Source organism: Monodelphis domestica, chromosome 5, assembly GCF_027887165.1.
Source record: "Monodelphis domestica isolate mMonDom1 chromosome 5, mMonDom1.pri, whole genome shotgun sequence".
Taxonomy (NCBI): Eukaryota; Metazoa; Chordata; class Mammalia; order Didelphimorphia; family Didelphidae; genus Monodelphis; species Monodelphis domestica.
The window spans coordinates 36,841,895-36,859,168 of record NC_077231.1 but is presented as its reverse complement, the minus strand read 5'-3'; the positions used below and the strand labels follow the sequence as shown (position 1 = coordinate 36,859,168).

Sequence of the window (17,274 nt, the reverse complement as noted above, 5' to 3'; positions counted from 1 at the left end):
GGTAATATATATATATGTATACATATATCCAGATATACATAAACATATTTTGTTATATTCCTATTCATAAACATATATTCTCCCCTAATTGAAGGTAAGCTCCTGGAGGGCAGATGAGGTTTCATTTTTACTTTTAATTCTCAGTGTCCAGCCCAGCTTAGGTCCCTTGTTGACAATGCTCATTAATAAAGTCAGGAAAAGCCTCCTAGAGGAGGCAGTCTAAGTACCATGTTTTAAAGGAGGCCAGGGACTCTGAGAGGCAGGATTGAAGAGGACATTGCAGTAGACTGCAAGAGAGGACAGCTTTGAAGAGGTAAGGGAGATGTAAGGTTGTATTGAGGAAAAGGAAGTGGGCCAGTCTGGTTGGACTAGGGCATATGTTGAGGGGATCATGGGTTTTAAATGCCACAAAGAGGAGTTTGTTTTTGATACAGAGGCAATGAGAAAGCACTGGAGCTTTATGAGCAGGGAAGGGACATAGTCAGACCAGTGCTTTAAAAATATCACATTAGCAACATGGGAAGAGGATGAATTGAAGAGGGAAGAAACTTGAGACAGGCAAACCAGTTAAGAGGCTATTGCCCAGGCCTGGAGATAGGAGGACCTGGGTTCAAATCTGGATTTAGTCATTTCCTAGCTTTGTGACCCTGTGCAAGTCACTTAACCCCAATTGCATAGTCCTTACTGCTTTTCTGCCTTGGAACAATACTTAATATCAATTCTAAGACAGAAGTTAAGGGTTAAAAAAAAAAAGAGGCCATTCCAAAACATTAAGGTAAGAGCTTATGAGAATGTGGGCTAGATCTGATGCCTTGTAAGTAAAAAGAGGGCATATTAAAGAGGTATGGTAGACAGAGATACAACAAGACTTGGCAACTCTCTCGGGAGGGAGGGGAGGAGGCAAAGAGGAGGTGGGGTGTCTCTAAGGTTGTATGCCTATGTATATGTATGTATATGTCTGCTCTTTTTTTTTTTTTTTTGCATGGCAGACTCACTTCCTTCTTGATTGGTTGCTCCCTTGAGTCACATTCCTGTCTAGCTTGGCTGGGGGTGATGACCCTGATTCACTAGGCACCCCTGGGATCTAGTGCAGGTGAAACTAGATGACCTACTTGTCACTTCAGCATTCAGCCTGTGCCAAGAAGAAGATTCAACCCCTCCGTGCTGGCATCTTTCAGCAAATGGGGCAATTAGTAAGAGGATATTCAGGTCCTCAAATTGGTGGCCCCCAAACATCCTTGATCTCAAACTCCTATCAGTTAAAAATAATTGAGTATATACCTAAGAGATATTTAATATTGCATATGACTATAACTGCTAATCTTTATATATGTAACATTTTAATGTTTGCAAAGGGCTCTACGCATGTTATCTCATGTGATCCTTTCAACAACCATGTGATGTAAGGTGCTATTAAAAGAAAGAACCCGAGGAAATGATATACATGTATTAATACATTAAGTACTTCAACAAACATGTAAAACAGACATTTAAAAAGATGAAATAAAAATTTAAATTTTATTTGGCATACAAAATCCCTTTGTTCTCACTACATTTTATTAAAACAATATTTTTAATGAGAGCAATGCAATTTCATATACCCCATTATTTTTTGAAAGCCTTAGTTATCAAGGCATTAGTACTTTGTGAAACAAGAATTCAAAGCTCGGATTCTGAATTCAGTTTAATATTTTGATGGCTGTCACAGCTTAAAAAACAAAACAAACCTCACCAAAATCTATGTATCCAAATGTAATATCCTTGCTTGTACTTACTAAATCTCGATATTTATTTTGGGGTTCCAACTACCGAGTATGCAAAAATTCAATCTTCCCTAATGTCGATCAGTTCTTGTAAACTAATTGAAAGGTGTTGCTTTTTTGGGGGTATCTATGAAAATTCTTCCCCCAGAAGATTTTGAAGCAGGTTAGAAAATTGTTCCTAAAATTTCAGTATGCAGTTTGGAGTTTTTCTAGGTGACCCCTCATTTGGGGGGGCAACAAATGCTTAGTTTTTAAATGTCTTTCTAACTGTGACGGCTTCATAGGAATGTTGGTTAATCGCTCGAGGCACCGTGTACAATTAGGCAGGGGTTCTTAACCTGGGATCTGTTCATTTGTTTTGTTGTTACTGGATTTCAATGTAATTTTTTCCCCACAATAATGCCAAAAGTCAATAGGCTTTTCCAGGCTGCCAAAAGAATCCATAACTCCAAAATGGATTCTGAACTTCAGACTTTGGTTCATTGTTAACAACAGAGGATAGAAATCCATATTTCAAATAATATTCTAATGAGAATTACAAATTTGGGGAACTGACTTTTTGTCAAATCTGATTAGATTATCATTGTTTTAACTGCGTAGCTAGCACAGAGCTCTCTCTAAAAGTGACAGCTTTGTCCATTTCTTGCCTTTACTAGTGCTTTTCAATATTAGTATTACAATAATTTTTCCAATAATCATTACAATAATAAAACACCTTTCTTTGAGCAAATCTTTTTAAGCTGCTTGTTCATTTCGTGAGGGTTAGTTTAGCTAAAACTAGATAATGTAATCAATAGACCCACTTAACTTAGCTGCAATACTGTACAAATGAAACACAATGAAATCAAATGAATGAGTGAGTGTGTCGCTGTCAACTGTTCTACCATGTGGAACTCTTTCTCTTCCCTTAGGATCATTCATTTACCATCTGTGGCACATGACCATCTGACATACTGGCTTAGTGAGGGCAATCAATAAACATTTATTAAGTGCCTACTAGGTGCCAGGCACAATGCTAAGGGCACCAGTGCCGATCCGGATCTGTTCATTATTAGTAAGGAATAATTTACTATTTTAAACTAGAACTTTTAACATTTTCTTCCCACACTCCCACAGTCAGCTTGCACACTCTGATTAGGTGAATTCTGAGCCTGTAGAGACCACTGCCTTAGATCAAGCTAACTGGCTGAGGTAGTGACAGGAAATTGGAGCAGAGGGAATTCAGAAAGAGAAAGGGAAGATAGGTTGCCAAGTCTTGAGGCAGGTGGGTAGATGGTCAGAGGAAACATGGAATATTTTCTTACATCAATTGGTTTGCAAGCACCCTGAAAAAAATTAAAAGAAGGCAGGAAGAGAAGGGAAGGGGGAGTTCTTAGAGCAAGAAGAGAATGTGGAAGAAGGATGGGAGAGGGAGAAAGGGCAAATTAGATCAGGCAAGAGCCAGGGAATCCAGGGGTAGCCGACCTTTGCCCATCATATCAATCGCCTGAGAGGTACAAAGTCCATCTAGATTGGAGATTTGTAGAGCTGGAGAGTGAATGGGCTGCCATTTCTGTGCCTCAGAAAACGGACTGGTAAGTTGAAGAGAGTCTCAACCTAGACTATGGAATCTTTTCTTGATATATTATATTTTTTACGCTTTTAGTGAAGTGAAGTAGGGAGAGTAGCAATACCTCATCCAGAGGTCTGTTTTCCTAGAGACTTTCTCAGCCTGTGTTTGGTGGGTCATAGCTGCCGGGAAAGGGTAGAGAACTTGAAATGGGGGTAAAGGTTGGAGAATGAGCATGAAGGTGAGCAGAGTGGATCTGGTGAACTGGGTCTAGGTAGAAATGTGGCCATAGTAGCACTACTTTTTCTTCCTACTTCTCAGAGTCCGATTGGACTTGAAGTGAAAGCTGACAAAACTTGTTTAGCCTTTTAACTCAGTTTGATGCTATTAGGTTAGGCCCAGAGTGTGGGAAAATATCCGAATCTGTGGGGAGAGGAACCATAGCCTTAACTATGAGTTAAGGCTTTTAAAGGTGTTTAGAATTTGGGGGAAAGCACTGAAAGATTTTCCTATGTTTGGTGAATGCTTTTGGAGGGTTAAGAAGGCCAAGAGGGAAAATTTAGCTTGGGAACCTGCCATTTAAACTTATTCTTCTTAAATGTGAGCCTTCCTTTACTGAATTGAATGAATTTTTAAATACTTGTGTCCTGGGGTTTGACCATGATATTCAAAACCAAGATTAATAAAAACGAGCTTAGTTTAAAGAATAATAATATGACATGAGGGAGAACGTGGCATTTGGAGAAGTTTAAGAAATCCCAAGCCTAGATTATGGTGGCACTAGTGTTGAGAGAAAAGTGATATGGGTACAGCAAAGAACCTGGTGTAGTCATCTAACTCTCCTACTACCTCTCTTTCTTTCAGAGACTGAGGATTCTTCTCGACTCAGATGGTACCATGTTTCTTTCTAAGAACTCAAACATTACCAACCTCTGAATTATATGAATGGACATGTGAAGTTTTGGAGATCCCTAAACAAATGGCCAAGAGGCTACTTGTAACCTATGCTCTTTGGGCAATAGGAGGTCCTGCTGGGCTCCATCATTTATACTTGAGACGTGATAGCCATGCCTTATTATGGATGCTTACCTTGGGAGGTGGTGGGTTGGGTTGGCTCTTGGAGTTCTGGAAGCTTCCCAGCTTTGTGGCACAAGCCAACCAAGTCCAAGGGCAAAAGAAAAGTCATGAAGAACTGATACCTAGCCTGAGTCCATTGCGCTTTATGGCCCAGATCCTAGTAGGCATCTATTTTGGTTTTATGGCCCTGATTGGCCTCTCTTTCATGACCAGCTTCTATATTGTAGGTCTTCCATTAGCTGTTGGTTTAGGGGTATTACTAGTTGCCACTGTGGGCAACCAGACTTCGGACTTTAAGAGTACTTTAGGGGCAGCATTTTTGACTTCTCCTCTTTTCTATGGACGCCCCATAGCCATTCTACCCATCAGCCTGGCTGCCAGCATCACAGCACAAAGACATCGTAGATACAAGGCCCCTTTGAAGACTGAGACTCTCACTTTAAGACTCTACCGCTTGGGACTTGCTTACCTGGCTTTCACTGGCCCCATAGCCTACAGCACCTTCTGCAACATGGCTAACACTATCCAGCTTGGAACAGAGACCCTTGGCTCCTTCTTGTACTGGTTTACCCTATTCCCGGTCTTCAGCCGTGTCATGGAGTCAATCCTTATCCTACCTTACCAGATCTGGCTTCTGGTGGGGAATCCTAATTCTGGCAGCTTCTCTTTCCAGGAGTGGGAGAAAATATTTGAGTTTGTCAGAAGCTTTCAGAATGAGAAACAGCAGCTAGCTTATCAGGTAAAATTTCTGGGTTATTTTGCTTTTTTTTAATTCACCTAAGTCTCTGCTCCAGAGCAAGGATTTGGATTACTTACTGTCTTTTTAGAGCTGATAATTTTTTTTTAATTTTAATTTTTTAAACCCTTACTTACTGTCTTAGAACCAATATTAGTTCTAAGGTAGAAGAGCAGTAAGGGATAGGCAATGGGAGTCAAGTGACTTGCCCAGGGTCACACAGCTAGGAAGTATCTGAGAGAGCTGATGATTTTTACATGGTAATGTCCTCACATCTGCCAAAATAATTCAGTTCAACAACATTTATTAAGTACCTTCTATGTGCATGGCACTACAAAAATGAAATAATCTTTGCCCTCTAGGATTAGTCTATTGAGGAAATAAAACATGTACACAGATAAGGAAAATAATTGAGAAAGGAAGGATCTTGGGACTTGGGACCTTGGAAGGAGATCAGAAAAGACTTCAGAGAAGAGGTGGCATCTGAGCTAAACCTTGAAGGATGACAAAGTTTGAGAAGTTAAAATGAGGAAAGAATACATTTCAGCAATGGGGTAGAACTTCGTGTGAATAAACCACAAAAGGTGTGTCTAATGAGGAATCTAGTTGAGGTGAGCTCCTAGGAGGGAAGGGTGATCAGTTGAATCTCCCCATTCACTGAATGAAATTGCAGAATGTGCTGGGTAGGTGTTAAGGTTTTGCCCCTTTTGGACTTTGGTTGTATTAATAGCTTATAAAGGGCACAAAATACTGAGGAGCTCACATCCTCATTGTTTTCACAGACTAAGGGTATAAAAGTAGAATTGGCCCATTTGAGCCTTGTAAAAGTTTCAGACTTGATGGGACAGTGCAAAGAACTGTTCCTTTAGGAGGAATAAAAAAAGTTCCACAATCAACTTGGTGGAATTATACAGCTGCTGTTTATTGGCCATCCTTATGATGGCCTTAAAAGCATGAACAAGGCACAACTAAGTGTATCAGTGGGGTGAGAGCCAGGTCCAGGGATGGGAGGTCCTGGATTAAAATCTGGCCTCAAACACTCCTAGCTATGTGACCCTGGGCAAGTCACTTAACTTCCATTACCTAACCCTTACCACTCTTTTGCTTTAGAACCAATATTCACACTATCGATTGAAGGTAAAGGTTTAAAAAAAGCATGAGCAAGAGCAAGAATTAGGAAGAATCCGTATTTGCAGAAGAGAGAAAACATAGTTCAGCTCTTGAAAAGGAAACATTTGTCTACTCTTCCCTCATACCTCTTTCAGACATGGAATAAAGAGAAGAGCTTTCTTTCTCCTTTCCTCATTCAGAGACAAGAGCATCTTATAATAATGCAACTTACTCAGTAGGAGCTGCTATGTACAGCAGAAAGCAGGTCCCAAGAATCTAGCTGGAGAGTCAGGTTGAGTTGTGGAGAGGGGCTGGTCCTTGGAGCCTAGGAGGGTGACCTACCCCAAAGACCATTAGAGGAGAAAAGATGCCAAGGATCGGCAGTGCCAATCAGAGGTGTGAGTTACCTTGGCTGCCTGTTTCTCTACTAGTGCAACGATAGAGATATGTCCACCTTTTTCACTGACATTATATACATTTTTGGTAGAATGTGCCTTAGGTTTATGAAGGATGGGGATGTTTTGTGGCTACTGTTCTTACTATTCTGTTTCAGAAAATGCATTTGTTCTGAGCTAATTATGTCTTCTGGCTGATTATTAAAGGTAGAGGCATTGGTGGGGACTTGTGAGCTATAGTTTTAGGAGTATAGATTAACAGAATACCCTGAACCTGACATCTCTCAGGGGATCCTAGTCTATGAGTGAGAGTTGGCAGATGAGATCATTATGAACTTAACCAATTAGTCAATTAATAAACATCTATTGCTCACTTACTAAGTGCCAGGCACTGTATATGCTCTGAGGATACAAAAAGAGGCAAAAGGCAGTCCTTGCTCTTTTTTTTTTGCTTGTTTTGTTTTAATTTTTTATTTAATTTTTTTTTGGTTGTCCTTGCTCTTAAGAAGTTTACAATTTAACTGGGAGACATCATGCAAACAATTATATACAAAACAAGCTGAGTGAGTGATAAGGCAGTGAGTGATTATTAGCTATAGATGGCTCAAAAGAGTTTAGAAATAAAAGAAATGGAGAAAGACAGAGAGAATAATAGCTTGAGGTAATACAGTATACATTGTAAATAAAGAACAGAGAGAAGGCTAAAAGGATATTCTTATAATGAACATGTTTCCTTATAGGGATGAACATCTCCCTTAATATCAGATTTGAGGAGTTATTGACATCAATGTTTCCCCAAAACAGCATTTTAGAGAGTATTTATTTCTGGATCAAAGTGTATGTGCTATTTTCTAGTCCTTTGGACATGGGTTCAAATTTTTCTCTAGAATGGTTATATCAGTTCACAATTCCCCCCCCAATAGTGTATTAGTGCCTCAATTTTCCCATATCCCCTCCACATTTTGTCATTTTCCTTTTCTGTTCATAATGCCTAATTTGATAGGCATGGGATAGTACCTCAGAATAGTTTTAATTTGTATTTTTTCTAACAGTGATTTGGTGTATTTTTTCACATGCTTATAGAGAGCTTTAATTACTGTCTGTTTATATCCTTTGGCCATTTATCAATTGGAGAATGACTTGTATTCCTATACATTTGACTAATTTTTTAAATGTATTTGACAAATGAAACCTTTATTAGAAAGACTTGTACAATTTTGTTTTCACCATTTTAATTAGCCTCCACCTTATTCTCTCTACTTTTATCCTTTTCTCTCTCCTTTCATTCTGTCTATCTTTAAAAATGTTTAGCTTCTGACCACCATAACCCCCGATTTACCCTCTTTTCTATCAGTCCCATTCCCTTCCTTATCCCCTTCCCTCCTACTTTCCTATAGGGTAAGATAAATTTTTATATCCAATTGATTGTGTATGTTCTTCCCTCTTTGAGTCAATTCCAATGAGACTAAGTTTCAAGTGCTTCTCCCTACTCCTCCCATATTTCCCTCCACTGTAAAAACTCATTCATGCTTCTTTAGGTGTGATTATTTACCCCATTCTATTTCTCCCTTTCCCCTTCTCCCAATTCATCCCTCTTTCTCAAATCTTAATTTTATTTTTTAAGCTATATTTCCATCATATTTAACTCACACTTGTGCCCTCTGTCTAAGTATTTTCCTTCTAATTGCTCTAATAAGTTATTGAATTGTTTTTTTTCCTTTACCTTCTTGTGCTTTTCTTGAGTCTTGTATTTGAGAGTCAAAGTTTCCATTCATTTCTGGTCTTTTCATCAGGAATGTTTGAAAGCCCTCTATTTCAATTGAATGTCCATTTTTCCCCCTTAAAGGATTATGCTCAGTTTTGCTGGATAGGTGATTCTTGTTTGAAGTCCCAGCTCCTTTGCTCTCTGGAATATCATATTCTTGGCCCAGTAGAAGCTGATAAATCCTGTGTTATCTTGACTGTGGTTCCATGATAATTGAATTGTTTCTTTTCAGCTGCTTACAATATCCTTGACCTGGGAGTTCTGGAATTTGACTATAATATTCCTTGGAGTTTTCCTTTTGGGATCTCTTCCAGGAAGAGATCAGTGAATTCTTTCAATTTCTATTTTACCTTCTGTTTCTAGACTATCAGAGAAGTTTCCCTTGATGATTTCTTCAAAAATAATATCTAAATGTTTGTTTGTTTTTTGTCATGCCTTTTAGGTAGCCCAATAATTCTTAGATTATTTCTCCTGGATCTATTTTCCAGGCCAGTTGTTTTTTCAATGAGATATTTCACATTTTCTTCTATTTCTTCTTTCCTTTGACTTTGTTTAATTGTTTCTTGATGTCTCATGGAATCATTATTTTCCATTTGCCCAATTCAATTTTTATGGAATTGTTTTCTTCAGTGAGCTTTCCATTTGGATAATTCTAAATTTTTATGAGGTTTTTTCTCAATGAATTTTTGTACCTCTTTTTCCATATATGCAATTCTTTATTTTAAAGAGTTCTTCTCTTCAGTCATTTTTTTATCCTCTTTTGCCAATTGGCTTATTCCAGTGTTGGTGAACTTTTTAGAGATCAAATGCCCAAACTGTACCTTCAAGCTGTCTGTGAGTCCCTCACATTACCACAGAAAGTGGAGGGAGGTAGTGCTCTCATTGGGCTACTGAATGGAGGGGCAGAGCTTGCAAAAAGTGTCCTCAGGTGTTGTAGAGAGAGGGAAGGGAGCAGCCCCTTCTGACACAAAGGGGCATGCATGCCTTTGCCAACACAAAACTATTCTGTTTTTTCTTCAGTATCTTTTGGGCCTCTTTTATACTGCCTATATGACTCTTTTTTTTAATCTTCCTATATCACTTTCATTTGTTTTCCCAGTTTTTCTTCTATATCTCTTTTTTTTAAAAGGGACTTTTAAAATTCCTTTTGAGTTCCTCTAGTGATTCTTTTTTTGGCTTAAGACCAAATCATATTTTTCTTGGAGACTTTTGATACAGAATTGACTTTATTATCTTCTTCTGAGTATGTTTTTTGGTTTTCCCTGTCACCAAAAATAATTTTCTGTATTGTTTTTTTTATTTGCTCATTTTCTAGCTCTTTTCTCATCTTTTAGCTTTAAAAAACCCCCAACTGTTAAAATTAGGCTCTGCAACTGTGGTGAAGAGAGCACTATTCCAAGTTTCAGGTTCTTCGTGTAGCTACCTTCAGAGTTAACTCTGTGGATATATCAGTTTTCACTTTTTCCAAGGTGGTGTAATCTAAGGAGCAGTGTGTTTAATATTCTTCTGGCCTGTACTGTGGTGTGTAGCACTCTTTTCCACCTTGGATCTGTGTCTAGGGTTGCCTGCTCCCCTGTATCAGCAAGTGCTAGTGTGTGCTAGTACTCCTCCTCATCCTGGGACTGTCACCCTGGACTATGGCCTGGATCTGCATATGAGCAATGCAAGTCCTGTACCCAGAGCCAGCAAAGGTACTTCTATAATTTTCTTCAAATCAGTTGTTTGATACCTCCTCCTCCCACCCCATTACCTTCTTAGTCTGAGTACTCCAGAAGCTATTGCTACTGATTCAGCTACCCCTAAGGCCTGTGCAAGTTTGTTGAGGTTGAACCTGCCTTAGTGAGCTGATCTATGCTCCACTTCTACCCCAGTGCAATAGGTCTTTTGTTCTGATCTTTTAAGTTATCTTGGACTGAAAAAATTGTTTCACTCCATTATTTTGTGGTTTCTGACACTCCAGAATTCATTTTGAGGCATAATATTAAAGTTATTTGGAGGGTAATCTGGTAGAGATTAGGTAGGTCCTTGTACTTTCTCCACCATCTTGGTTCCATCCCTCTCTGATTTTCAATGACTATAATTAATGCAATGATTGTAAATAATAGTGTAATTAATAGAGATCATGTTTTGATGACAACATTATAGTTCTTTTAGAAATTATTTATATTCTTTGGTCATTTATTTATTGAGAAATGGTTCTCGAAGCTATAAATTTATGTCAGTTATTTTGGATATCAGACTTGACAATTATGTAATTGTGAGGATTTTTTTTTTTTAAGGATGGAGGAACTGGACCATGTTAGTAGACAATGTGAAAGGAGCCAGTAAATAGGGAGAGACCAAAGATAAGAGAAGGAATGACCAATGAGATAAGCTCCTGAAGGAGATCTATTCAAAGACACAAGAGGAGGAGTTAACTTTGACAAGGAGAAGGACAAGGCAAGTGAAGATACAGAAGAGGGGTGTAAGGTGTTGTGTGAGGTACATAAAGGAGCACCCACTTGAAGGCCTTGATTCCCTCAATGAAGTAAGCAGAGTTTATCTGGTGAGAGACAGTAATAAGAAAGCAATAAAGAAAGAGAACAAGTTAGGAAGAGCCATTGTGGGACTCACAGTAGCATCAATCAGAGAAAAATAAGAAGATTGTTATGCATTGGTGAGGGCTCAGTTGAGATCAGATATACTAAATTTGTAGTATTTCCAGGTGACCTGACCATGACTTTCCTTCAGACCTAGAAGGAAAACCATTTCCCTATAGTTCCTGAACATAGCCTTAGGTGGAAAATTCCCTTGAGTCAGTTTATTCCTATGAGTATTTCTAATGGGAGCCAGCTTGGAGACTTGAAAAGGTCTATGATAGGACTCCCTTAAATGGTGGGATTGCAACTCATCCTTGCCACCTCCTCTTGTGGGTGAAGGATGAAGAGACTGAGAAGATAAAAGTTTGCTCTTCTGAGCCTATTGATTTATTGGGACCAGGCCCCTTTCTTAGCTTAGGGCTGTACCCCAAATATAGGGAGAGACAGACTTTTATACATTAAAAACATAATCAAACAAGGCCAGTTAACTAAAAAGAAATGGTACAATATTATGTGATCTGATTTCTAACTGGAGGAAAGATCAGGGACTTTTAAGGTAGGAGGGAGAGAGCAAACCAATGAAAGCCCCTAAATTCAGGAAAAGAAATGTCCCACTCCTCATAAGTGTCCATATACCATCAAAGGGACATAGAAACGGTCACTGTATTGGACCAATTTTCAAATAAGATATATGAGTTACTTGAGATGTACCATCATGAGAAAACTCCTGCCTCCATCTTAGGATCTGACTACTTTTCTGGTCAACATAACCTAGGTCCTTGCTTAAGGGTCTCTAAATAGCAGGTATAGTTTCCCAGGCACGTGGGGTGTGGGGCTATGTACAAACAATTTGATAGGTTTCTCCCAATTCCCACAATGGAAAAAAGTTTCTCACAAGATAAATTTGCACAAGACCCATAATAGAATAGAAAGAAAACTGAGCTTCAGAATTGGGTCACAAGATGGAGTCAATGGGATTCATTCAATACCGACAATTAGCCATTTGCTGTCATAATCACCTCGATTTCCTCAAAATCCTCAGAGTAGTTCCATTTAACATCCTTCTTCGACATCTCCTGACATTGTGTTCATAACGGCAAGGCACATAAACTGTCTAGCCCTTGTTCTCACTACATGACTGGAGCAGCCTCCCTCCCCTTTTTTGCAGTCATCCATGACTTCAGTGATCCTTTATGTCATATTTCAGTATACAACTTGTTAATTATCTATCTGGCATGTATTAGGTGCCTACTAAATGCTTGTTGATTGATAAGTGTGGTCTATTCATAAAGATGTTTTAAAATTTATTCTATTTTATTCATTAATAATTAATATTATAATAATTAATAATAATTACATCATTATATTTATTTATTATATATTATATATATCAACATTTCTCTGTTGACCTTTGGATGAACAGTATTAGAGATTCTATCTAGCATTCCATCTTCCACACCTCTAGGTCATCCCTGGGAAAATATGAAGACTGAAAAGGTGAGTCTTTGTTATGTGTCATTAAAAACACTGGTAGTTACCCAAATGCAATCCAGCTCATTCTCTTCTTCCCATTTAATCCTGGGTCCGGTTCTCAATCAAGGCATAACACGGGTCATTGCCTACTTGTTAAAGGTGTTTGCCATTGGCATGTGGGAAGTTCAGCAGAAAACTCACATGGAATAAAGCGAGGTTCTCCGATGCTCCTAATTGAAGGATAACATCTTGCTGATTATACCAGGCCCTGGAACACTGTAGCTTCTCTGAAATGAGCTTCATAATTATTCAAAAGAATTTGTTCACACTATCCACATAGGGAAAACCAAATGATGAAGAACAGCTATAGTCTAGACTGATAACATAGTTATATGGTTAGCCCATAGAACTAGAAACTTAGTATAATAATAATAGCTAATATTTATATATTATGTATCGTACTATGTACCAGGTACCATGAGGAAACTGGGGCTGAGTTAAGTGACTTGTCCTGGGTCACACAGCTAGTGTCTGAGGCCCAATTTAAACTTAATTCTTCCTGACTCCAGAACCAGGTATCTAAACTCTGTACCATCTAAATGCCCCTAAGCTTTCATTTGGGACCTCAATTTTGAGATTTAAGCCCCATCCTTTCCAGAGGTCAATAGCCTTAGGAAAATAAACTTCTAAGAACTAGGATTTTTTCTAGGTATTATCTTCTTATATTCTGACTTGGATATGTACATAGGGGTAGTCAGGTGGCATAGTCGATAGAGCATTGGACCTGGAATCAGGAATACCTACTTCCAAATTAGCTGTGTGGCTGTGGTCAAGTCATTTAACCTTGGTGTCCTCATCCGTAAAATGAGGATAATAGCACCTACCTCCCAGGGTTGTTGTGAGGATCAAAGGAGATAATAAGTTCAAATGATTAAATAAATAAATAAAATTATTAATAATAAATTTATTAATTAAATTTATTTAATAAATTAATAAAAATGATAACATTAATTATAAATTAATTAAATAATTAAATGACTTTAAAGCTCTTAGCACAGTGTCTGGCACATAGTAAGGACTAAATGAAGGTGAGCTAGAATTATCATTTCAAGCTCAAAAACTTTCAAAGGCCCTTCATTGTCCATTGAATAAATTACAGACTTCTTAGCGCAGCATGGAAGTCCCTCCAGCTTCTATCTCCAACCTGCCAGCTTTACTTCACACTCGCTTTCTATATTCTATGTTTCAGCCAAAGAGAACTACATCTTATGTTTTCTTCTTTGTAAGCCTTTGTTAATGCTGTTTCTAATTCTTGGAATTTCCTTCTTGCCCATTTCTCTATTGGTTGACATACTACGCATTCTTAAGGTTCAGCTTAAATGCTACCATCTCCATGAAGTCTTTCTGGATTTCCCCAAGCTGAAAGTAACACATCCAACCAATAGGTGTTTAGAATCAGATAGTTAATTCAGTGATTACTTCATAGTAATTTGATTGAAGCACCAAAAACCATACCAGGCAATCAGGAAACTTTCTAATTGGTTGATGATAACTCTGGGATTGTGGAATGTAGCAACAGGCTCCATCTAGAGAACCCAGGTGGACAAACACGTATTTAATGAAAGAGAAGGGGTTATCTGTCAAGTCTAACACCCACTGTCCACACAAGTGTACTTTGAGGTGTGATCCAAATCGGTCTGTGTGAAGGGATAACAACCATTGCCAACCCATGTGATTCTAGTTTGTCAGTTTCTTTTCTTTCCCCCCAAGGTTTTGGGTCTTAGTGATGGGGCGACATCTGATGAAATCAACAGGAGCTATCGGGAATTAGTGAAGATCTGGCACCCAGATCACAACCAGCACCAGGTGGAGGAAGCTGAGAGACATTTCTTAGAGATCCAGGCTGCTTATGAAATCCTCAGTAAGTCTAGGAAGTCCAGAGACTCATGACAAGCTGGAAAAAGGACGCAATGAAGTATCAAGAAGCCTGGCCTTTGCCATGAGCTCTTCCTGGGAAAATCCATCTCTGTAGGTTTGCTCACTGTGTTTCTCCTGAGAGAATCAAGGGAGGGACTGGTACATGAAGTGACTATTATTTGGGGAGGAAAAGGCTTTACTGGGATTGGGCATGTGGATGTGTGGCAAAATTTTTAATCTCATGGTATTTTTTTCATTATGTTTAAAGCCTAAATAACAATGGGATAAGAGGAATGCTATGAAACAAAGAAAATAATCTTTTTCATGATACATATCATCTACTTTGACCCCCTTCTCCATATTCTGGAGAAAGTAGTTTTCAAAAGGTAAACTCAAGGTATCTATTACCATTTATCCATTTAACAAATATTTATTGTCTATGTAGAGCACTGTATCAGGCACTTTTGGATATACAAAAACAGTTTATTTTCCTCCCAAAAAGTGTATACAAATAAATATGGTACAACACAGAAAATGCCATGTTCCACGAGAAAAATAGAGTGCTTTGGGAATTAGGAGGCAGAAATTAAATCTGTTTGGGAGGATTAGGGAAAGCTTTAGTAATCCCATTACTTCTATATTTCATCCGCCAAATAGAACTATTGATCAACCATTCAGCAAAGATTGATTAAGTGTTTAATATATGTCAGGCAATATATTAGGGGCTCAGGATACAAGGATAAGAATGAAACAATTCTGCCCACAAGAAGCTTACATATGGAAGGAAATACAAAATCCAGGACTATCAAAAGTAATTTTTGGTAGAGGGCTGAAGCCACTACCAGCTTGAGGGATCAATAAATGGACATAATTATGATTATGTAGGACCAGTGATGAAGCAGAGATGTGACAGTTAGGATGCAGAATGAAACACATGTTTTTGCACATGGGCAATGTAGGAATTGATTTTGCCTGATCACGCTTATTTATTACAAAGGTTTTCTTTTCCTTTGTTTTCCAATGGGGAAAGAGGTAGGGGGAAAAAAGAAATAAAAGCTTGTTGGTTTTTTTAAAGGCATTTTGGGAGAAATATCATGGAGTTAGGATCTTGAACAGGCTCTATTATCCTATGGAATTTCTAGGTTGCTTCCTTTCTCTTCCTTTCCTTATGTCTTATTTTTTAATATTGAAAAATATTGTTTTTACATGTAATATATATATATATATATACATATATATATAATACATTTAATATAACAGTAAGGGGCTATCCTATGCATTCCATGGAGCACACTCTGAATTGCCCTTCCTGGTTATGGCCACCTACATTGAGATCTGCTTTGTGCTATGTGCTGATGAAGAGTTAAAAGGCCTGGGTATTTTTCCATGTGTGGCAAACCTAGTCTTTGCCCTTTGCTTCCACCCTGCTCAGTTGTAAATACAAAATAGACACTTTTCAAAAAACACTTTTATAAATATCTCTTGAAAACTAGCATATTGGTTGTTAATAGAAAGATATGCACTTTAATTAAAATAATTGACCCACAATTTTTTGTCTCTCCATGTTTTCTCTGTTTTATTTTTAATCCAGAAAAATAGAATTTGATTCTGAGGTATTATGGTATTATACAATGAATGACCTCGAGAGGTAGTACGGTATTATTGTTGTTAGTCCTTCTTTTTCAGAGTGCCAATGATACCACCAGGCCATACCTTAACTTGCAAGTGAATTGGGATTTCAATGAGTCAGAGGTGTGCCAAGCCCTTGGACTCCTTTTCTCTTCCACAGTAAGGAAAGCCCAGTGGTAAAACAAAAGTCAAGATGGATTGGCAATGGCCCAGGAAGCAGTGGATGCCTGCTTCAACCCCTTTAATGGCCATTGGAATAGTGTTCTCATCTGCCCATTTCACTGGAGGAAGCCTTTACATGCCTGCGGTAGACATCCCACCTAACTCACCAATAGGTTTGGAGCCTGCCAGTCACTCTCAACCTGGTTTAGCTGAGTTGGTTTATCATGGTAAGAATAGAGGTCTAAGGATCGGGATTCAAATCTTGTCTCTACACTTACTAGTTCTACATAATGGGAATGAAGGTATTTGGCATGATGAAATTTGTCATTCAGCGGGACAATTCCCCAGAGAGTGTAAGGGTTAAAATTGGGAGTTTGACAAAATAAGAGAGCAGTTTTTGACAATTTTAGTTTTAATGAGACTATAGTAAAAGGAGAGAAATACAGGAAAGAGAGAGAGAAATTGCCTAACTAGCTACCCTATAGCTGCCATTAAAGAAAGTCCAGCTGATCATCCTTCAGCTCAAATCACCAGATAGAATATATATATATATATATATATATATATATATATATATATATATTATACATCTCTATGGTAAAAGGGCTTCTAGGTCCCCAGTTAAATTAGAATAAAGGGATTAAGAATTCCCTTTTATAGAGAGTAATTTGGATTCTTTCTGAGCTAGAAGTCTGATATGAGACACATATTATCATATAGTCTGCAAGAGAGTGAACTGAGAAGAAAGAGTGGGGCCCACAAGAACTGAGAAGGAATAGTGAGGGAGACTATGTTCCCTGTCCCACGCAAGACTTAAGAAGTGGGGCTAGAAAGAGTCAGTGATATAAGGGCAAGAGGTGAAAGAAGAAAATGAAAAGATTGCTAAGTTCTGATGGGTCTACAGGCATTTGAAACAGAAAACTCAGACTGAAGTTGCTGGTTGTAATCATCCCTTAGACGATTTAGGGAAGTTCTAAAAGGTCTTCTCTTCCTGCAATTTTCCCCTCCATGTGCCTGATCAGTAACAGAATTATAAAATAGGGCAGCTCAGTGGCTTGGTAGATGAAGTGTCAGACCTGGAGATGGGAGGTCCTGAATTCAAATTTGACCTCAGATACT

General features: G+C 38.3%; 1 protein-coding gene across 2 annotated transcripts; it reads left to right on the top strand.

The window, feature by feature from the left end:
* The first annotated feature begins 3,273 nt into the window (after positions 1 to 3,273).
* On the top strand, positions 3,274 to 15,922 carry DNAJC22 (DnaJ heat shock protein family (Hsp40) member C22). Of its 2 annotated transcripts, XM_056798322.1 has the most exons (4): positions 3,274 to 3,337; positions 4,177 to 5,128; positions 12,440 to 12,471; positions 14,218 to 14,350. In XM_056798322.1, exons 2-3 carry the CDS (start codon positions 4,202 to 4,204, stop codon positions 12,458 to 12,460), a joined length of 948 nt encoding a protein of 315 aa, XP_056654300.1. In that variant the 5' UTR covers positions 3,274 to 3,337; positions 4,177 to 4,201; the 3' UTR covers positions 12,461 to 12,471; positions 14,218 to 14,350. The 2 variants fall into 2 exon arrangements, with proteins under 2 accessions (XP_056654300.1, XP_056654299.1); XM_056798321.1 differs by lacking the exon at positions 12,440 to 12,471 and having other exon boundaries at positions 14,218 to 15,922.
* Positions 15,923 to 17,274: the final 1,352 nt, after the last annotated feature.

Excerpts from the sequence above, each read along its gene's own strand:
- DNAJC22 (XM_056798321.1), top strand. The coding sequence starts at position 4,202 with ATGGTACCATGTTTCTTTCTAAGAACTCAAACATTACCAACCTCTGAA. Across the intron at positions 5,129-14,217 it reads AACAGCAGCTAGCTTATCAG|GTTTTGGGTCTTAGTGATGG; the intron begins GTAAAATTTCTG and ends TTTCCCCCCAAG.